We start from the raw sequence: 23532 nt of genomic DNA, 5'->3' as shown, positions 1-23532 counted from the left end.
AAAGTCCCTAGGATTAACAGGTTTCCATTATCAGGGAATTCCAATCTTTGTTTACTCCTTTGGTGGAAAGGGTGATATCTTTTTCTTTGTTGAATCCACGTCACAGGAGCAAGATAATTTATCAAAATGTTAATCTTTTTCATTCTCAATCCCCTCCCTGATGAGTTAAGAAATGAAGTTCACTCCTTCTCTTGTTACACAGATAATTGTGTCTATTTTTTAAGTGAAGTCCAATGAAGATGCCTTCCTTTGACCTTCCCACTCACCCATTTCATTAACTTCATCAATTTGAAAAAAATGTATTTGTCTATGTGATTTTGGGGATAACTGAGTAATGATAATAATAATATTTTCAGTAATTCAGTGTGTATGTGTGCATGTGTGAGAGATAATTATTTGATCAATCTAGAGGTAAAAGGAAAACCATTTAGAATGCTATTTCTCAAGATGCTTTACTTAACCTGAGAATATATTAGAAATACAAACTAAAACAATGATCTTATTGTCTGTGGACAGTGGGCATGAAGTTGTGGAGAGATTTGGGGATTTCCATGAAAGGCTGTTTTTTTGATTCTCACTATACATCTTCTTCTATAATGAAAAGTACCTAAATGGAGCCTAACATAAAGAAGTGGGGAAAACACCTCACTAAAATCAGATGTTTTGCTAGAGTCTTATGCAAAACCTTTCCTCTGTTAAGATACAAAAGGTGTAAGAGACTCCGTATGTCGTTTTCCTGGTTTGTTTTCTCTTCACTCTCAGGTCTAAGGTCTCTTCACTATCATTCAAGGAGTAGAAATAAATATGATGTGGAAATGTAGCATATCATGGTTGCTTTTAACTATCTTTTTTTCTTTCCTTCCCTTCCTTTACTTTCTTTGCTCTCTCTGTAAAGTAAATGGAGCTTATGAATCATCATCTTCTAGAAACAAGAGTGGTGAGTCATTTCTCCGTGCTGTAGGGAGCTATAGTGCGTGGCGTTTCCAGCACAGAAGGCGTTTAACCCCTGATTACCCCTTAGCTGTTCATGGTAGCATAGATGGTGTGTTATTTCCACAAATCCACTTGACATTATTATTGTGTGGGGAAAAACTTTCCAGCAGATTATTCACAACAACAGTCGTATATGATTAGTGACATTCTTTTCTTTTTGTATTTGGGAATTTCATTTGCCTTTAGAGTTACAACTGGAATTTTGGGGGAAAGATGTTTTTCTAACTTTATTTCCTTAATTCCCCCACAAGCACCACTTTTATTGCTGCTATAATAGGTTTACCAATGCATTACAAATTCAAATATATAAAGCAATTCCTCTGGGTTTATTGTCCTGTTAACCAGAAAAACGAAACAAAATGAGACGATGCGTTTATTTTAGGTAGTTATATTGTTTGAAAGTTACATGGACTTTTTTCTTTATTTCGTAAGAGTGTTACTCGGTAGAAATATTCCATTTCATTATCAAAGTTAAGAATACAAATCCAAATTGAAAAACAAATGTTGTGTAATTATCGTTTTCCTTCTCACCTGCCAAAATGAATGTGGTATTAGAAAGCTGGTTGACATCTGTCAATACAAATTTGTAACAATATCAATCAATTCCTTAGTTAGTAGCTGATTAGTTCAACACATATGGTAGATGCCAAAAATATAGACATTTTCTTAAATATTTAGATTAGTGAGCATCCTACTTCAAGATAAGTTGATTTCATTGAAATTAGCATTGAGAATTTAAAAGGTATTATAAAAACCTGACAATCTAATCTTAAGAAAGTATTTTCATTGATTTTTCTAAACCTAACATACATATAAATCCCTGAGACATCTATGGGAAAACGAGGAAAAGAACTCAGCACTAAAGTGGAGCCTGGACTGAAACACGTGCTGAGGGAGAGGTCATACTTGTGCATAGTTCGATGGGAACATCCTATAATATTTTGTAAGATTTCCTGAAGAATAAAAATGAATCACCACTGAGATTGTTAGAACATATTTCCTTTCCTTGCATCAGGTGGGAAATTTCTTTTGGTACCTGCTCTGTAGTAGTTACTAGTCCATGAATTCTTTCAGTTTGTAGTTTTAGTTTATTGTTCAATTAGTCGAGAATGTCAAGGATCTATTTGCATCATAGTTTATATAAAATTGTTTCTTACAAATGAATTACTGTAAATACACCTTCCTGCAGCGCCAATACTTCTTTTGAATGTCATAATAATCACATTTCTAGCAATCACTTTGCTTAAAATTGTGGGTCAGTCTAGAGCTTCATTTCTTTTATATTTCTTATTTATATCAACAACCTATATCTGAGCACAAAAAGTCTTATTTTAAAGGCAGGAAAAATGCTAGTGAACTATAAAGAGAAAATTATTCAGCAGTGTATAGCATTAGAATTTATAAATATACATTATTTCTAAATTGTCACAAGAATTTCAGTAGCTAGGCAGCCTGGGTAATATTATCCCCACTTTACAAAAGTAGAAATAGTTTCAGAAAAAATAAAGACATCCGTCCCCAAGGTCACATATGTGATGGAACTGAGATTCAAATTAAAGGGGTTTTTAAAAAAGGTTTGCTCTGTGTTGTTTTGTTTTGAAGTTTAAACATTTTTCATTTCAAATCTATTTTTTAAAAAGTGTCAATGATTGGTATCAAGATTGGAGCATATAGTACTGCAGACTTAAAAATCTGCTGCATTCTACACTGTCTGGGGAAAAAACAGTGCAAACTACAGACGGAAAAAAAAAAATCCGCCCTTCTGCTTCCTTTCTTTTGGGCTGTCAGCTATGAGTAGTTTTGTAGGACTTGTTTCACTTTGTTTTTTTGGACAAGGCTGAGCCAAGTATTTCAAACAAAAGTCAGCCAATTACTAACTGCTGGTTGCTGGGTGTGGTCTCCTTTCAACTTCTATAAAATCAGAAGCCCAAGGCTTCAGTTCTGCTGAGAAACTTTCAGAGAAGAATCTCTCTTTAGTTCTTCGGACCAGGTGGGAAAAAAGGTAAGTCTTGGTTTGCCTTTTAGTTAGTTTTGGTTGTTTTGAAAACTTTCCCCAACATGATGTTACATGTTACTGCTTCTGTAGGATTTATCACTAGTAGTGTTTAATATGTTTTGATAAATCTTTCTGTAAAATTACATTGCATATTTGTACTTTGGGAATCACAAAATTGTAGTGTTTTGTTTTACATAATTAAGACATATACTTTTAAAAATATTAAGTTTGCCTAGTAATTAATACTGGCTTGTTGTACTGTTGGCGAGTTACCATGGAAAAGAAGGAAAGAATGTGTTTTCCTCTTATAAGTTGTGAGTTTCCAAGAGCTGTGTGCCCCACATGGGAAACATGATGTGGGGGGGTGCACGTAGGGGGAGCCAGGCCAGGGTGGGTTTAAGGGAACTGTTTCCAAATAGCATGGTTGACATCATTCATTTTCTTTTGTATGGAAACTAAATAGAGTCGGACCTGACAGTGGTATCGCGCCCTTCGTAATTAACACTTTGAAATGAATGTTATTTTTACTTACGCTACGTAAATGAATAAGAGGATCTGTTTGTTAATCATTTCATTTGCAGAGGGCGTGGACACCTTCTAATTTCTGTGGTCTCTGTGTCACAAGCAGGCTTTTCAAGTGCTGATGTGCAAACCTAGGGAAAGGAAACAGTTTCCGGGGGTGTCAGATAAGTCATCCTTGGGAATGCCAGATGAGTCATCTAAAAGTTATTTATTTTACTTAGAAGCAGCTTGATTGTTGAATGAGCTAATGGTCATAAGACTCCTTAGAAAAGTGTAAAGCCAATTTAAAGTAGAGTTTTTACTGGTGTTGGACATTTGAAAAAGTAAAAGATTTTGAATCATAACCATATACCTGACTACTGTTCATTACAAATATCCCTTCAAGAATTTTTCTCTTAGCCCATTTTGAATGTTAAATTCAATGCCCTGATTATAACTTTTCAATGCTAGCTAATTAGGACAGGTGTGTTTTTTCTTGCCTTGTTTATCTCTGAAATTATGCACAGACTTTGAAAAAGTAATATTCCCCTCTGTCTTCATGAATGTATTTTGGTGGTCGGAGGAGAAGGCACCTTGCAAAATGATTCAAATGTGGTGAAACGCCGGTTTCATAATTCTGAAATGGCCTCTTCTCCAGAAGTTTGATACCACCCCAGCCCTGGGGGGTAACCACAGCTGGCAGGTAGCCAGCATTTGACTGATGTTGTGCAAATAGTCAGCTAGAGCCTCATGCTTATTAAATACTTTTTAAATCAGAAGGTCTGCAAGCGGTGATTTCTGTGTATGACGTTAGCTTGCTGAGCTAGTCGTTCTTAATCCTCTCCAGACCCATTAATTTATGACTTACTTTAAAAATTGGAGCTAAAGCAACAAACCTATTATATTCCAATAATAAAAGCAGTTTTTGGAGTAAATGAGTTCCTCTGTCTTCAAAATGGGGCAGATTTTTATCAGAAAGATCAGAACAGGCACAATTTATACCTTCATGATGCTGATTTCCTCCAGTTCCCTCCACTTGAGGTGAGATTTAAGTTTGGCACTTCAGAGCTAACATGCATTTTTGATACTATGTATCCCAATACTCTTCTGTTTACAAATGAAGACCCCTAGAGAAGATAAATGTTTTCTTGAGGTCATACAATCAGTTAAAGAGAATCGAAATAGGGCTTATTTTTATACCCTATAGTTATGGGTAGAAACATTTATTAAATTAGCATAGTTTTTTTCCCCTAAGTAATTAGCACTACACTATTTATTCATTCAATAATGCTTGTTAACATTCTAAATGCCAGGCATTTTGCCAGGGGTTGGAGGGACAGGATGAATGGTAGGTCAGCATTGCCTTCATTGAATGCTGCTGTAAATACAACTGCTTAAAGTGCGAGCACAGAATGGTGGGGGCTGGAGAAGGGCCAAAGGCAGGATGTTTTGGGAGAGCCCAGAAGGTCACCCAATCCAGAGCTGAACTAATGAAGGCTTTCTGGGGGATGTAGAGGTCTATGCTGAGTCCTCACTTAGAAGCCATGGTTAGGCAAAGGGCAGTGGGGGCGGAGGAGAAAACAGCATTCCAGGCAAAGGGAACACCCTATCCAAAGGCCTAGAAGCAAAACGTTTATGAGACTACTTTTCATAAAGTGGTTCTTCACAAGCTATGCCATTGTATAGACTAATTGACTTCTCTCCCACGGGTAGGTGTGAAAAGGGCTTGTGTATTCGAGGAAAAACACTGTGCCCAAGACAAAGCATTATAATATAAACTCCCTCTGGCTGTGGTGAAACCTGCAACAGTCTACATGGATTAGCTGTGAATACGTTTGATTCTCAACTGTGAACTGTTAGAAATAGCATTGATCTTGTCACTGTTCTTTTGCTCACTGGTTTAAAAGAATATACAATATTTTGGAATCAAAAGGTATGAATTTATGTATGCTTTGATGCTTGCAGCTGTTATCTAGAAAACTGCCCGAAAATGACACCGTTTTCTCAGGTAGAAAACTGCAGTTAAGACATTGCCCCGTGCAAAGGTGAACCCCAGCTTCTACCATGGTAGAGCTCGGACCCTCCAACTGGTCATCTGGAAGGCAGGAGAGGCCACCGAACTCAGCTTCCTCTGTCACTAATGTTGGAAGTAGCCTTTCATGGAGGTTGGCAGAGATAGAAACAGAGATATAAAAAAAACTTTTCTTTTATAATAATTTCAAGCCTTCAGAAAGTTGCAAGAATATTGCACAGAATTACCACATACTTTATACCCATATAGCCCAACTGTTAACATTTTACTGCATTTACTTTGTTATTAATTCTTCCCCTTCTTCCTTCTACCCTTTCTATATAGTTATTTTTCCTGTAACATTTGAGACAACACTGCAGATACGATGTCCCTATACCTCTAAACACTTTTGCCTGTATAAATTAAAAAATGACGATACAACCATAGTGCAATTTTTTAAAAATCAACAAATTAACTTTAATGCAACAAGCCTAGTGTTTTCAAACTGTTTAGTTGGTGCTCTTGCTAATGGACCACTTCTGGGAATACCTTTTTCCTCCATTTAGTAAACACGGAGCCCTCTCTAACACCTTGGACACTTCTTGTGCATGCTTACCTTATTGAACTCCTTGCTCAGGGAGATGGAGACAGCTTTCTTATGACACATGAATATACAAAAAAATGCTAATCTCTAGAAAGCCACCCATTTACCCACAGATAAATGAGACTGGTAGGCAGCGCAAGAGCACAAACAATTCATTAACCAGAAGAAAGCTGGAATGTTGCTAATTCCCATGTAGGTCGGCCTATGTATAAATGGTCAACTTCCTCTCCAAATGAGATGAGGTTAAGGACTGAGATAAACTTGGTTTCAGAGTTGTTTAGTACCCAGATTAAATATATATTGAACCAAGGTAAGTTATTAAAATAAACCCTTAAATACTTAGTATAAGTTCTAGACATGATAACTCAAAAGAAAGACAGAAAAGAAGAAAATCTTTTGTGAACTCATAGGCTTATTTAAATTATTTTTTGATTGTATAAGCCTATTTTCTGGACCAGACCCTTCTCTGAATAATAGTAATATCTGACATCTGTGTAACATACGGCAGTCAGTAAAACGCTTTTGCATGCATTACTTATTTACTGTTAAGCAAGTGTTACTTCAAATGATTGCATGGGTTCTATCAAGTACAGAATGCTGGTTTTCATGCAGAAGGTAGATATTGAGCAGACAGAATGGTCTGGCAGCAGTTTTTGGCCAAAATATTTTGTTTTGGAATTTTAAAGGAGTGTTGGAACTGCTGAGAGTTTCTGTTCAAACATACAGCTCGCTTTGGGCATTTAACTAACAGTACCTGACAATTCCTAAAATTCCTGTAGAGCAGTTTCTGACATCTGGCAAAAACCCTTGTTTCTTTAAGCTTTGTTAAAAGCTGGCAGATCTAATTTGGCTTAGTTGAGATTCCATTCTCCTCTAATTGCTTCCCTGAGACGCATTCCACTCCAGCTGCTTTTCTCTTTCCGGCCACGCAAACTGCCTCAGACTGAAGTCTAGGTACTCAGGCTGCGTTCCAAAGCTGTCACCTCTGCAGACACTGTTATGTCAGATACATTATTCACTTGCTCTGTTTTTTCATTTTTGTGTTATGTAATTAATAGAGCGATAACATTTTCTTAGACTTTCTCAAGGTTTTTTTTTTTTTTTAAGAAAGTGATGCCTTATGTAAGCATTTTCTTAGAAGTGAAAAAAATAGGTGAAGTATGGGAAAGTTTTCACGAAATTCTTTTTGAAACTATGAGTCTTATTTTTGAAATTATATTTGACATAATCCTTAATCTTTTATCTTTTTTGAAGTTTTTAGTTTCTAACTGAAAAGAGTGGAGATATTTGAACACATATTTCTATAACTGTGGAAAAGTACTTTTTTTTTGAGGATTCATGAGTGATCATATCACCCATTTTGAGAATTTTACTTGATGAAAAGCATGGATGAGATGATAAAAATGGAAATTTCAAATACTTGAAACCTTGCCAAAATTGTTAGGCATTTGGACGTGCCGATTAAGCAACAGGAAAGTGAAATTCTCCGCGTGCCGTGCACCAACAGCAATCGCACCCAATTATGTCTGCAACAGGAACTAAAACCTTGTGCAAAATTGTACATCATGACTTTACCTTAGGAAACAACGTTCAACTTTTCAGTTGCTGGGGTAGGGAGAGATTCAGTAAGTGTACAATATATTGGCTCTTTTCACGGAAGACAGAATAGTGCTTTGGACCATCCACACAATAATTAAGTGGAGAAAGTTTCTGCTTTGGATAGTATTTCCCTCCTGTATTTCATCTCATTACCTGGAACTGCAGTTATTTTTCAGCAGGTGTGAATTGAACAACTTTGTCTGAACAAGCTGTTAAAAAATCAGGTTACAGATTTCACTTCTCGTGAGTCATTTAGCTTCAAGTCAAGAATTTAAAATGGGCTAGATTATCCTTCCAATCTCCCTCACCGTATTCATGAGAAGAGTCTCCAGAGGGATGAACAAGAGGATCTGGAGAGACAGTCAGTCTAGATGTTGAGCACAGGCTCCTAAAACACATGCCTAGACAGAAAGGGTCACTGGCGGCTTCTTTTGTGCGTAACACACTTCACATTTCCAAAAACATACGTGGTTGATTCCATAAAATCACTCCTGAACCATGGTAGCAATTCAGGAACTTTCCTTTCACATAGAGTTTACCAAAAGAGGGCAGCCATGTTGCAATTTCACCCTAATGCTTCCTGTTGGAGCCAAGCACCTGGTATAAAATAATCCATTTAGCATTTCTTTGCGTTGGGTGGGAAAACACGTAGGCCTGGTATTTTGAACAGCTAAGATAGGAAGAAATGGGAGCACTCTAAGTGTTGAAATAATTTTGTACCAAGGAATGGAAAAAGATACTGAATTATTTGAGGAAGAAACAGCACCTGAATCTCTTTTTATGAATAGAGTTTTAAGCCCAAATCAACTCTTGCAGATTGTCACAGATTATTTTACTTTATAAATGTAAATATTATGCTTTTTCGTTCCGGATACGGAATCTATGGATCCTACATAGATTCTCTAATGGCCTTACTAAATATCTCATCTTGCCCATCTCTTAGCCATTCTCTGTGATAGAGGATGAGTAATATTGTTGACATATAAATGGAATCATATTGCTTTCTTTTTAAAAATCTATTAATGTTTTCCCAAAACTTTAGTTGGAAACTCCAACATTTAAACTTCTTTGTTGGAGCTTCTGTCAACACTTTGTGTTCCAGTGAACTTTTTTCAGCTCCCCAAATGTGAAAAGTGTCTCTTTTTGTTCTAACTTTTCTGCCTGGTTAATCTTAACTCATTTCAAGAGAGGCTCAGATCAGCCAGCACCTCCTCTAAAAAGTTTCCTTAGCTTTTGTGTTTTCCCACCGGGAGCACACATGAACTTAAATTCACGGGAGCAAGGGATGATGTTTTGATGTTTTTCGTGCCCCCAGTGCTTGGCATACAGTAAATGGCATACAGTGAAGTGAATCACCAGCTTCTCTCTTTGTGGTAGTCATCTGATCCCTGAAAATTAGGACTGAATATGCCAAGAAAGAGCCAGGTTTCTGAGTGGAGGCTCTAGGTTTCTGTTCAAGGGTAAGACTCTCCTTTTTAAAAACTTACATCTAGCATTTTATTATGCTTCTGAGAGTAACACCCTGGAAAGTAAAGTCAAGGCTACTCTATGTCTTTTGTATGTGAAGGAATGGAGTGGTGTATATGTGTGGTGGATTTGTGGTTTGTAAAAGCATCTGTTTTCTTTCCAGAAACTTCTTTAAAAATGGCAATGGTAACAGAATTCCTCAAGCAGGCCTGGTTTATTGAAAATGAAGAACAGGAATACATCGTAAGTCAAATGATAATAAAATAACTTGGTTAAATATTAAAAGAGAAATTAATTGGAGTGAATGGACATTAATTATTTTCTCTTTCACCCACAGAAAACTGTGAAAGGATCCAAAGGTGGTCCTGGGTCAGCAGTGAGCCCCTATCCCAGCTTCAATCCATCCTCGGATGTTGCCGCCTTGCATAAAGCAATAACAGTTAAAGGTAATTGTGTCTTTCCCAAACAATCCCCTCCTGCACGTTTCAGAATGGCTGTTTGAATGGCTATTGAAAAACAGATATGGGCAGTGGAAAAGGTCTGTTTCATCTTGAAGATAAAAAGACTTCTTTGTCAAACAAAGCTGCATATCCTTTCTTATCATTTAAAAAATTTTGGTTAAATCTGTAGAATCTCTGTAGCAACAACAGCTCATTTCCAGCATAAACTCAACACTGAAACCAACACTGTTGCTCACATTTAGGGTTTGAACTAAGACCAAACACTCTGACACAGAGGTCCTGGGACAGTTTCCTCTTCCTTTTTCATTCAAATAAGAAGAGTGCCGTCCCAAGTGCTTCCCTTTGATATGTAGTGTTGCATCTATACAACGCGTATTTCTTGGTTTGTTAAGAACTTCATTCGGAACATCTTGATAATGAATCATTTCGTGTTGGTTATTGATGAGGAAAAAAGTTGATTTTAAGTGGCAAGGTGCTGCCCTGACCAGAGAGCTCAGTTGGTTACAGTGTCTTCCTGATACCCCAAGGTTGTGGGCTTGATCTTTGGGCAGGGCACATAAAAGAAGAAACCATTAAATGCATAAATAAATGGAACAACAAAAATCAATGTCTCTCTCTCCCTCTCTCTCTTTCTTGCTCTTAAATCAGTCAATAAAATAAATAAAATACAAGGCAAGCCCCTCTTTATTTCCAGGAGTGGATGAAGCAACCATCATTGACATTCTAACTAAGAGAAACAATGCACAGCGTCAACAGATCAAAGCAGCTTACCTCCAGGAAACCGGAAAGGTGGGTTGGAGTGGTAGATTTAGATATTTAATTTTAGTTGCATTTGTATGAAATATGGATTTGAAGCATGGTTATTTAGTTCTTTCAGTTTCTAACACCATTTTCCCATTACAAGTAAGACTGGGATTGCAGTATTTATCCACTGAGTGCAATCAAATCAATTCTGGCAAATTTACTGATTTCATACATTGGTCGTATTGGTGTAAATTCTTTGCAGATGTGGTGTTCTCTATTGAGATGTCTTTAATTTCAACATAACAAACATCAAGGTTATTATTGGCAATAAGGAATGTGTTCTGATTGAAATGTGTGTTCTGCTAAAATTTAATATGAGTTTTTGAATGCCTAAATGAAAAATTTATATGTATATATAAACTTTATATGTAGTTCTATAAAATTCTATATATGTTGACATAAGAAACATCAGAACCAGTAGGGAACTTTTATTAGCTTATCTGAGCCAAACTAACAACAATTGCCAGGAAGCAAAATCTCAACAATTTTGCAGCTTATTTTATACATTAGAATGAAAGAAGGAGGCATAAGGAGGGTTCCATGAAATTCATTGGTTTAAGGGGGCAGAAGAAAGCAAAACAGGGAAATCCCTGGGATTGGATAAAAAGTAAAATGAAGAGACATACTTCTTTTTCATTGGCGGGCACAGGATAGTTAATAACTAACATTTACAGCACATAGAGATGTTATGCTGGGAAATGAGATCAGGATGCAGGGTTCAGTGACCTAGTGCTCTGTGCTGGGAGGTTGTGCCCTGAGGGGTCTGGAAAAGGAGATTACTCTGACATTTCAAAGGTATGTTATCTTAGATGCAAAAGTCATTATACAGACTACTTTAGGTCAAGATTGACCTTTGCCTAGGAAACTCCAAGCCTAGGACCTGACTACCTGCCAAGACCTGTTTGTAGTTAGGAATTCTTTTGTTCAGACCATCCTATGTGCTTACTTTTTGCCTCTGAGTGTGTAGGGCCCACCATGCAGGCCTCACCTGAGCTTGTCAGGTGTAGTATGTGGCCTTTTTTTTTTTTTTTTTGGTCTACATTACTTTAAAAGTAAGCTTATTTTTTTCATAACAAATACGGGTAGTGATTTTTAAGGAATACAATTAAAAACTAGGTCAATGTCTGATAAGAGTGCTATTTGAACAGTGCAAACCTCAATGTTTGGAAAAATTGTTAATATATTATATATCTTTTAAGTATTCTTACTACTGTTTTTATTAATAGACAACCCTATGGCTTGAGCTTTGTGGTTTCTTCCCCTTATAAAATATTGAGAACCCTGTTCTTTAAGAAGTTATCCATGAATTCAGTCAAATATCATTCTAATTACTCTAAAAGATAAAGGTAACATTCTAATGATCTGGTACCTTTTATATGCAAAAGGAGCAGCTCTAAAGATGGTTGGGTTTAGGAATCAGCCATAAGATTGTGTAAAGGGCAGGTAACCTACATTGCTGTGTAAGCTAGCATGTTAATTATTAGAAGCCTTGATTCTAATTTCTTTGTTACAGCCCTTGGATGAAACTCTGAAGAAAGCCCTTATGGGCCATCTTGAGGAGGTTGTTTTGGCTCTATTAAAAACTCCAGCCCAGTTTGATGCTGATGAACTCCGTCATGCCATGAAGGTAAATCACCTGATTTAAGCAAAATTCTTTTACTGAAAAGAATGTGTAGGTCAAGTCCACTAGCATCCTCAATATCTAGTACAGGACCTGTCAATTAATGGGAATAAGATGCATTAATTAGTTAATTAATAAATGTTGGCATTCATAGCTGTGTTATTTCCGCCTTTATCAACATGTCACTGTATCAGTCATACATCTCACTTTTTAAAAAATAGTTTATTATTTTTTATTTTTAAAGATTTTATTTATCTCTTTTTAGAGGGCAAGGGAGGGAGAGAGGAAGAGAAACATGAATGTGTGGTTGCCTCTCTTGTGTCCCCTACTGGGGACCTGACCTGCAACCCAGGTTTCTGCCCTGACAGGGAATCAAACCAGCCACCCTTTGCCTTGCAGACCGGCCCTCAGTCCACTGAGCCACAACAGCCGAGGCATATATCTCACTTTTTATAACTTTGTTAAAAATATTGGCTTTAAACCCATTTTGTTTCTAGAGCAATATAGAGCTAAGTGTATTTACTAAATATTGTGGGAAATTTACTAAATGCCAGATTCAGATGAATTTTGGGACACAGAAACTAGTTCATGCTCTCAAATGAATATTTGCCTACATTTCCTCTTTTCTTCTCTTTCAATTCAGGGTCTTGGAACTGATGAAGACACTCTCAATGAAATTTTGGCCTCAAGAACTAACAGAGAAATCAGAGAAATTAACAGAGTCTATAGAGATGGTAAGTTTTAATGTCCAACAGTCCACGTGCCTTCGTTGACAAAGGAAATCTGATATGCTTTTCTTAAAATTGAATGTGAGTTTAATTATGGGGGCTTTGGGGACTCTCCAGTCTAAAATATTTCCTTCTTGTTTGGCACAAGTCTACTGTAATCACACACTGTTACCATATAGCATTCAAGTTGCTAGTGTGCCGATAAGGGAGACAATGTCCAACCCTCATCAATTTGCACTTTAATCAAAAATGTCCAAGACAAATGGCCACGTGTTATTGTAATGGAAAACTCAATTCAAAGCATTGAATTCAGAGAATTTTCTAAAAATATTTTCTAAAAACATTTTCTATTATGCTGAGATTTATTTCATTAAAATATTCTGTTGCTTTTATTTTGAAAAGATAACAAAAAATAAACTCTCCAAATCAAACCAAAAAAATACTTTCCATTTGTCCTTGAAAAAGTAAAGAGCTAGGTGCTTATAATCCTGTGATGGAAACTTTTATTGCCGTTGCGAATATAAATGACTCGCTTATTCTTTACCTCTAGTTGGATCCACAGGGATGAAAGGCCAGCCGTGGCTCGTTTTACCTGTTCAGTGAAATAGCTCAGTTGAGGGACGTGCTCAGCACTGTAAAGAGGACAGCTGTACGCGGGTCCGAGCAGTGCTGGGTCTTCACTGTGCTCCTTTCCTAGTTTCCCAAGCCGCTGTGTGGCACCAGAGGCGCCTTTCTGCTTGACTTGCATCCCAAGCACAGAGCATAAAACAGCCCTTGCATATTGTTCTCAGAGCAATTTAATACAAGAATCAGAATAAAGACGCTTTCAATCTCGTGTTCTGCACTTATCTCATTACCAGTATTTATCTTAGATCTATTTATGAATGATAATCATCGAGAGGGGACTTATTTTTAGTTTTTTGTTCAATAAAATGTAGTTTGTGAAGGTAAATATCCATATGTCCCCATTATACCCAAGATACAGTCTAAGGATAGCTTATTAAATTGCCCCATCTTCTAGTTAATTATAAATTCAGTTAACTTGTTCTTAATAGACTATTATTTTGCATAGTTAAGTAACCATGTTTACACAAATAAAATGTTAAATCTATATATGTGTGTTTATGTACACACGATTAAATTATATTACATATATATGATTTTTAAAGTAAATAAATAATCTGCGTTCGAGCACGTACCTCTGATTTGTTCTTTTACATTAGTGTTCTATTCATCACCTTGCTTAAATTCTGCCATGTTTATCCAGAATTAGCTATTTAATACTTACGCTATTCACATTATGTTAGCAAAAGCTCTATGACTGTAGGTTTTTATTCACAGTATTATGTAAATTGCTTTTATTGCCCTAGAGGATATAAATTTGATGATCCAAAGTTTTACTCGCTTCAATATCACTATTTTTATTTTAAAAAGATAACATTTTGAAATGCATTTCATAAGTCATTGAACATTTGGCATTACAAATTTTAAGCCAATGCATATAGAGATGTCAGATATTATACTTATCACTATTATTTATCATTAACTTACTGCAAAATACACTTCTCTTATTTTCCAGAACTGAAGAGAGATCTGGCTAAGGACATCACCTTGGATACATCTGGAGATTACCAGAAGGCCTTGCTCTTTCTCGCTAAGGTATAACTCCGATGGTTCAGGAAAGGCCTCTTTTACGAAGAGTACGATTTCAGATTTCATCTCACTCGAGAAATGAGCAATTGACTCTTTCTCAAAGAATATTACTTATTTGATTTTAAGGAAATTAAGCGAATCATGTGGCTACATGCTAGAAAACAACTTACCAAGACAATGGGATTTTCTTTCAGGGCGACAGAGATGAGGATCTTGGCATAAATGAAGACTTGGTTGACTCAGATGCCAGGGTAAGCAATCCTCCTCGGTCACCTTCCTCCCTCAGACAGTCCACCCTCCGGTGAGGTTCCCGCTGGATGACCTCCACATGAAAGGAAGTCTGAAATGCTTCAGGAGGCCAGGACACCTAACGTTCCTTCTCCGAATGATGTGCACTGTTCTGTACTTGAGCAGTCCAAGAAAAAACTGTAGTCTTGATGTTTTCTATAGATCCATTATTCACAGGGTTGAGAGGACTAAGAGAGAACAATGAGAATTTGATTTGTGATTACTGAATTGTTATGTTGAGAAAACTCTGATTTTTTATTTTACCAGAAAGGGAAATGTATTTATTATTAAATTTATTAAGTCAAGTGAAAAGAGTAAGCACATTTAACATTCTTTTAACAGTGAACATTGGAATGGTTTATTGATAGAAGTTTATGTTGTAAAAATACTATCATAATGATATAATTCCAGAACAATTATAATAACATTTATATACTTTCAAGTATATTTTTTATATAGTGTCAGTGAGTTTGCTGGTTATTAAAACACCAATCCATTGGTAACATTAGAAAAATTGTGCCAGTTTGGGCCAGGAATTTTTGTTAAAAAAAAAAAAAAGAGGTTTTGCATATGCCTTCCTCTTGGAATATCATCTCTCTATAAATTCATCACACTGAGTCAGTAAGAATAGAAACTTATTTCTCCATCCCCACTCTCTTCACTGTAACAGTACATTTTCTACATTATCTTGCACTTAAAATAGGCATTCATTAACTTTTGCTGAATAAACACATATATATCAAATCAGTTTGCCTGAAAAGTCTAAAATAAATTCTTATGTCCATTGGAAGTTTGATCATTTTAATAGAAATTAAGCAAGCATACAAAGAAAAAAGTATTTGAATAATTGTCCATAATAAAAAAAAAAACTCTTCTTATTTGCTTGTGACATTTCTGAATTTGCTTTCCATGTGAAGACTACCAGGGCTCTTAGATGTATATTTATGGCAGCTACATGGATTACTGTGACCCAAGAGGTTGTTGGCAATTAAGGTTTCAAAGTTAACAGAGCAACTTGTGACAATAAGGAGGGGATTATGTTTTTCATTTAGAAAAGAGGAAAACCCACTCTTTAATAAGGTTAAATTATTTATCTAGGATTACAGAGTTATTAAGTTGCAGAGTCAAAATTTAAATCTAGAAATTCTAACATCAAAATCCAACACTTAGGTTATGGTTGAATTATTGATTTTTTCAAATACATTTGTTGATAATTACTTTGAACAATTAAAAGAAAATCAGAAAGGTCCTTGAAGTTGTTTTAATACAGAATATATTCTTAAAGCAATTAAATTCATCAAACATTTCTTTTTCAAAGACACATTCAGTCCCTAATGTTTGCAAGGCACCTTGAGTGGCACTGTGGAAGATACTTGATAAACAAAATAAGGTCCCTTTCCTTCAGGAACTTTCAGTCTTAGCATTGTCTACTCTGATCTATTGGACACAAAGCAGCTGCCTAGGAAAGCTTTGAAGAGATCTAACATTCTTGTGCAGACATCAAGTCAGCAAGTAATCAAGTGTTTATTTTTGTTTCTGGACAGGCATTGTATGAAGCAGGAGAAAAGAGAAAAGGGACGGATGTGAACGTGTTCCACACCATTCTTACCACCAGAGGCTATCCCCACCTTCGCAGAGGTGAGACAAAAATGTTTCCTGGAACTTGTTTACAGAAGATGCAATTTTTTTTAAGACAAATAAGAAAAAGGAAGGAGAACAGTCTTAATCAGAAGCATCACTCCTACACCAAATGAATATCTCAGAGTACTCCTGGATCCTTAATAATCTTTGTTGTGCATTTGTTCAACCCTGTCTAATGATCATTTTATACTATTTGAAACACCTTTTGTGACTTGGGTGTGTAGAACATAATTTCATTATTTTCACTACTTCTACTCCCCCCAAATATTTAGAACAGATGTGACAAAATCTACGCATACAATAGGACAAATGAAATTACAATGAAAGGAAACAAAAAACTCAGGACTAAGTGAAAAAGTGTATTTAGATGCTCCGGAAGCAAACACCAAAAGGAGTTCTTGCCTTTGAGCACAAGATTTAGCTCTGAGCCAGCTAGAAGCCATGGCAAATGGAAATTCATGATGATTTTAAGATAAAGTTCGTTATCTTATAATCACATAGTGACTTCTAATGTTAAAATTAAGAGAAACTTAAAGCACAGATTTTTATATAAGAGAAGATCCATTTGCTATGGCCCGTAGCTCCAGTGCACCAAGTGTTATGATTGCCAATCACATGCCATTTCTAACATATGTCAACACTTGCAAAAATTTCCCCCAAATACACACGAGCACCAGAATGACATTCCTAGGGGAAAATGTAGTCTCCGAAATATGCTCAGTTGAGTAACTAGCTCTGAAACTTGTGTTCTGAAGGTCAGTCACCCCAAGGAGTTCTTTGAGTCAGTTCCCTGACTTTACTGATATTTGCTAAAGAATAAGATGCATTCTACATGTCTCAGTTGAAATGTCATATTCAGTGTTTCAGAGATACACCAAGTACAGTCAGCACGACATGAACAAAGTTCTGGAACTGGAGATGAAAGGCGACATCGAGAAATGCTTCGTAACAATCGGTATGTAGTCCTGGAGAGAGAAGAATTTTCTATATGAAAATTGTGTCGTCATTGCTGTCCTGTAATTTAAAAACCAAAATAAAACAAGACAAAAAGCAAAACTCCGATATAGTTTATCTATGCTTCAGACAGCGGCAACCTGTAAGATAATGGCAATGTAAGATAACTAGCTAAATGCCCTTAATAATAACAGATAGCATTCCTTTTTAAAAGAAGATAGGCAGGTGGAAAATGTTTTCTCCACCCCCACTTATGCCAAGTGATGCGCCAGGCTGGACATAGCACAGAGGACAGTCAGCATGGTCCTTAAGAACATGCGATTTGGAATGAGAGACAGATTCAAATTCTGATCTGTCACTTGACAATTGAATAATCTTAGGCAACACCAGAGAATTTTATTCAGTAGTTCTCTGATAGCTTCTGACAATACCTTTAAGATGAAAAGATATTGAAGCTCTCTTACGTTATTCAGATGCCCGGTTAGGGCTGGAAACCTGCATTCTAAAGCAATGCTTCTCAAATGTTAATGTGCACATGAATCCCTTGCAAATTTTGTTAAAATGCAGATTCTGATTTTACTAGGTACGATGTGGGGCCTGGGGTTCTGCATTTCTAACAAGCTCCCAGCTAATGCCCATTTTTTTGTCCACGGATCATACTTTGAGTAGCAAACTGGAGAAGCTTACTAATTGATACACCTGTTAGTGTTTAATTTGGCAATTGCCTTTTACAGCCTGTGCTATTCCACTTATTTTTTTTCTTACTACCACATGAAAAATGTATTATATGCCAATATGGCCTTTAATACCAACTGGTTTCCCTATTTCCAAGAAGAGTATACACTCAGGGTAGCATGAACTGTAGAAACTGCTACTGTTTGTATTTAAGGTAACTGGAGATGGGTGTTGGTGTCACGGGAAAGAATATTCAAAACCACCGTCTTATAAATCAGATATCCCAGGCTGAGAAGGGGGGATGAGAAATGGGTGGAGAATAGGATCTTGTTTGCAAAACTCTAAGTCTCCTATTTCTATTTCTTTCATATGCACCTTTCTTCCTTTGTGGTAAATCTGTCACTAAAACGTGCCTCTCTTGCAGTGAAGTGTGCCACAAACAAACCGATGTTCTTTGCTGAGAAGCTTCATCAGGCCATGAAGGTAGGATTCCGCTTACAAAACTTATTTAGGGGAAAGATTATTGTTTGTGGAGAGAACATAAAGCCTCAGATTGTTTGAAAATCACACAAATGTTAATACTGGGTTGGACAAAAAGTTCATTTGGTTTTTTCCATAAGATGGCTCTAGTAGCACTTAGTTGTCTTTAACTTCATTCAAAACAATTTTGTTAGATTGTATTGCGACTGTTGTCATATCAGCCTGCATCAAAAAAGATCTTATCAAAATTGGTGAATTTTTGTGTAGCCATTTTAATATTGAAGATGGAAGAAAATAAGCAACATTTTTGGCATATTATGCTTTATTATTTCAAGAAAGGTAAAAATGAAAATGAAACACTAAAGGAGATTTGTGCAGTGTCCAGAGACGGTGCTGTGATTGACTGAATGTGTCAGAAGTGGATTTTGAAGTTTCCTGCTGGAGATTTCTGTCTAGGTGACGTTCCTTGGTCAGGTAGACCAGCTGAAGTTGATAGCAATCAAATCGAGACGTTAATTGAGAACAATCAACATTCTACTGCATGGGAGATAGCTGACATACTCAAAATAGCCACATCAATAAAGTTATTGGTGGAAATGAAAAATGTGTCTTTTATGGAAAAAGAAACATTCAGATTTTTTGGCCAGCCCAATATTTTCCATTAAAAATAATCACTTTTTCATTCAATGCAAGGGGGTAGTACATACAATTCCTTATTAGAATAAAATAGTTTTGTTGTATTTTTTATAGCCAAGATGGTAAGGTGAGCTTGTAGGTAATTTATGTGTTATTCATGATTTGCATAAAACCTGAGTCAGCACAGGAAGGGTGACGGAATTTCTCTTTAAGTGTGTGATTTTGGTAACCTGCTTCTGCTAAGGTTGTAAGTTTTACTATCTCCCGCTTTTTAAGTTTCATTTGTTTTTTATTATTCTGTCTTCCATGCTGTGCATTAATATGTCATTCTAAGCTTTTAAAATGTTCTAAGATTAGTGAAATGGTCCAAGCTATATTGAGATACACTTCAACCAATTTAACTTTATTCTCTAGCTCTGGTCATATATTATATAGGATACCGCCTGAGTACTTGTACTGTGAAAGTTAGGAAGTTGTCTTTTTTATTCCTTTAGCAACTCCAAAATAGGGAAGTCTTTAGAGAGAGATGTAACCACTCAACTAACAGGAAAGAGTCCTTATGAAATGATAGGCAATGTGCTACTATGTAGTAGGCAGTACAATCCTTTAACCCACGTCTGCTCTCATTTAGTGGGCTAATTCAATGGGTAATACTTGGTATGGTCAAAGAGCGGAAGAGTGTCCAGTATCCCAGACTTCGGATATCAGTGTAGCCTTGTTCTCAGCTAAACTAAGACCTGGGAGTGAACAGGAATTTGCCAGATGAGAGCAGGGGGTGGAAGAGATGGAGGAATAAAGTAAAGGTGGTGCAGGAGGAGGAGGTAACATTACCACTTGCAGATAATAAATGCAAGTATAGTGAAGGTGCATAACAGAAAAAGAGACTGTACAATTGGACAGGACATTATAAGCCCAGGTAAAATGATTGGTTTTCATCTTAAAAGAAGACCCTTGAAGGATTTTAAATAGATGAATTAGATGATCAGATCTGCAATTTAGATAGTTCACTTCATTTGTGATTTATTGTATAGAGAAAGGAAAGACTGGATGGTGGAAAGTCAACTTGGAGGTCTTAAAATCTCTTAACATACTGCCGATGTAGCAACTGGGTTCCTGACATTTTATTGCCACTTGTGTAAAGTGCATCTGTGTGTGTGTGTATTTTAATGCAGAGATATTTTCTTTATGGAGCTCTATGGGAGAACAAAAAAGCTTCACACTCAGACCCATATCCTGCTTTATCAAGAGTCTGCTCCGAATATGAGACACTTACCCCTCGTTTGTTTTGGACAGGGTTTGGGAACACGTCATAAGACATTGATCAGGATCATGGTTTCCCGCTCTGAAATTGACATGAATGATATCAAAGCGTGTTATCAGAAGTTGTACGGCATCTCCCTCTGCCAAGCCATCCTGGTACGTCGTGATTTTCCTAATGCTACCCCCACAGATAATAATTCCTCTTGCAACTTCTTTAAAGAGAAAAGCAGACTTACTACATCCATTAATTTCATACGTAAAATTAATTTGTTATATTAGGATATACAATTTATAGTAAATTTAACTTTCACTGGTAAAATCTACTAGTAAGTTCTGTGCTGGAAAAATACTCAAATTATTCAGCAGTCATAGAAACATTTAGTTTCTCATACATAAATTTAGCAACCAACATATTTTTAGTAAGGAGATACAGTAATTTGTTTTGTACTGAATATTGATCAGCAGGTTAAAAACCTACTAGTCTAAGTATTTCCTTAATTGTGTCATATGTAAAATGTATAAAATGCACGTTCATGTGATCTTATTATAATGTTAATAAATACAAATAAAGACAAGTAGGGTTTTAAAGTTATTGAAAGGTAGGTGATTATTTAAATTCAATTTGTTCTTTATAATGAATAACGAAAATCTATTGAGAAAATCGCAAGCTTATACCTTTCTCTGGCAAGTGAGTCAGATGTTCCCAGCTGACCGAAGGAATGACTTACTCTGTCTGATATCTCATTCTCGGAAAACAAGCGCTCTAATGCGTAACACAATCAACTCAGAGAAGTGTACAACCTGAATTTCGACAGGTGTTGTTTTTCTATAGCAATCAATACACAAATATCAGTTATCTGCCATCTGAATTATACTATTTAATTAAATAGATAACATTCTTAACAAAAATCCTAGATACTTGATGTACTGTCCTGTATGTTCTGCAACTCTTAGGCCTCCTAGTGTAGTAATTATTCCATAATTTAGAAATACCTTATATTGATTGCGGTTTCGGGTAACATTAAGTATGTCTGTGTTCGATCAACAGGATGAAACCAAAGGAGATTACGAAAAAATCCTGGTGGCTCTCTGTGGAGGACAGTAAACGTTCCCGGGATGCCGGCAAGCTTTTTGAGCAGGAGAGTTTTTTAAATCGTATCTTCTCATGCCATATTGTAGATTTAAGTAGGAAAGTTTAAGGCAGGAGTAGTCTAGCTAACTGCTTTCCGAAAACTATAGCCTACAAATCATTTTTATATCACAACTCTGTATAACAGAGATAAGCTTTAAAAATATATATGTATTTGCCCTACACTGTAAAACCCCATAAATAGGTTGCTCTGGTAACATTACCTAAGAAAGATGTTTGTGTAACAGAAAATAAAATGATTTTACAGGACAATTGGTAGGCTCCTGGTTTTTCTCTTCTGATTTTCTTCTGTGTGTAATGCAGTAATTTAATCTGATATCAAGGGACAGGAGCCAGAATCCTAAATTACAACCATTTAATGAAATAGATATTATATATTAAATTAAAGAAAATACAGGGTTAGAAAATAGACTCCTTGCATTTTATTATCTTGGTACAGATTATTGAGAGGGTTGCTGTCTCATAATGGATTTATTGCCTCAGCATTGTAACAATTTGACATTCTGCCATATTTTGTGAATCAGCATAAAGGTAAAACGGCAACAGCAATAAAAATTTCTCATTTTTTAAAAATGATGATTGCATGTTTAGTTTTTTAAGAAAATGTCAAACTGTTTTCCAGAGTGGCTATACCATTTTACTTTATTCACAATAAGCATACAAGTGATCTAATTTCTCCACAGTTTTACCAGCATTTATTATTTCTATTTTATATTTTGCCACTGTTTATTTTTTTATTGTTGAGTTTTGAGAATTCTTTATATATTCTAGATACCAGTGCTATGTCAAATATGTGGTTTTCAAAATTTCCTCTCAGTATGTAGCGTGTCTTTTTATCCTCTTAACAGACTCTCAGAGCCAATATATTAAATTTTAACGAAGTCTAAGTTTTCCACATTTTCTTTATTGATTGTGCTTTTGGTGTCCTATCTACAGGCTCCTTACCTAATCATAGGTCCTGAAGATTTTCTCCAGTTTATTTTCCTAAAAACTTTATAATTTTCCATTTAAGTTGTAATCCATTTTGAACTAATTCTTTGTGTAAAGTGTGACACTTAGGTCACAGTTCTTTAGTTGCTGTTTTTAGCTTACGGATGTGCAATTGCTCTTGCACCATTTGTTGAATGGGCTGTCCTTCCTACATTGAATTGTTTCTGCGCTTTGGTCCCCAAAACCCAGTTATTTTCCTCTGAGAGTCTTCTGACCACATAGGTAGCAGTTGAATTTGTCCATGTCGGCAGTGTTCAGCTGGGGGCTTGAATTTCTGACTATCTTCGCTGCACTCACTTGTACGCTCACTTGCCCTGATCGCTGTCCTCTGCTCTCTTCCACATCCCCCGTCCCCTGCGGCCTCTGGAAGAATTATGATGACTGGACCCACAGTACGTCAGCCAAAGCAGCTGGCAGATACGCTGCTTGTCACGGTCGTACATGTTTTAGGTCTCTTGTTATTACATGAGATACCTCCCTTGTGTGCTTGTTTGAGAAGAAGCACTTGAGTGGGAAATCAGAGGGACCCTGGGGTTGGAACATTGAGACAAGGTGGATTTATGAATAAATTTTTATCGGTACTGTTCTAAAACTAGGGCCAAGGTGATGAAAGTATCTCTGCCAGTCAATATTGCATTCACACCTCTTTTTTTCCCAAGTTAATTTCTTTTTTAAACTGCCAACGTGAATGAGTCTTTCTGCTCTCCTTTCCGTCCCTGCCCATTGTCTGTGCTTGTCTGCTCTCCTGTGGAAAGGAGGCTTCTGACGACTTCATCATAAAGGCTCTCTTGCCTTCTATTGGGAGCCCACGGGCTGACACAGGAGCAGATGGGACATCTGGAGGAGGTATTCCTTCTACTTCTTCCCTGATTCTACGCAGATTTGTCAGCGCTCATGTTTCTATGATCCCCATTTCTTGTCAGTGGCTTCAGCTCTCAATCCTTTTTTTGTATCCTTGCTCCTTGATCCCTAGGATTCCTGCTGCTGCTGTTGCTGGGGTGCTACAGCATTCTATGCGGG

General features: G+C 36.4%; 1 protein-coding gene across 1 annotated transcript; it reads left to right on the top strand.

Annotated features, from left to right (window-relative positions):
* Nucleotides 1–2848: 2848 nt before the first annotated feature.
* ANXA1 (annexin A1) lies at nucleotides 2849–22095 on the top strand. Its single transcript, XM_053923743.2, has 13 exons — nucleotides 2849–2995; nucleotides 9335–9414; nucleotides 9509–9617; nucleotides 10327–10421; nucleotides 11950–12063; nucleotides 12701–12791; nucleotides 14365–14444; nucleotides 14633–14689; nucleotides 16271–16364; nucleotides 17227–17322; nucleotides 18421–18479; nucleotides 20406–20528; nucleotides 21421–22095. The coding sequence occupies exons 2-13, from the start codon at nucleotides 9349–9351 to the stop codon at nucleotides 21475–21477; spliced, it is 1041 nt and encodes a 346-aa protein (XP_053779718.1). The 5' UTR covers nucleotides 2849–2995; nucleotides 9335–9348; the 3' UTR covers nucleotides 21478–22095.
* Nucleotides 22096–23532: the final 1437 nt, after the last annotated feature.

Source organism: Desmodus rotundus, chromosome 1 (genome assembly GCF_022682495.2).
Source record: "Desmodus rotundus isolate HL8 chromosome 1, HLdesRot8A.1, whole genome shotgun sequence".
Taxonomy (NCBI): Eukaryota; Metazoa; Chordata; class Mammalia; order Chiroptera; family Phyllostomidae; genus Desmodus; species Desmodus rotundus.
The sequence above is the reverse complement of the archived record's forward strand: the minus strand, read 5'-3'. Positions and strand labels throughout refer to the sequence as shown.

Coding starts and splice junctions, on each gene's coding strand:
- ANXA1 (XM_053923743.2), top strand. CDS start 9,349: ATGGCAATGGTAACAGAATTCCTCAAGCAGGCCTGGTTTATTGAAAAT. Junction 17,323..18,420: donor GAAATGCTTCGTAACAATCG/GTATGTAGTCCT, acceptor CCTCTCTTGCAG/TGAAGTGTGCCACAAACAAA. Junction 20,529..21,420: donor CCCTCTGCCAAGCCATCCTG/GTACGTCGTGAT, acceptor TTCGATCAACAG/GATGAAACCAAAGGAGATTA.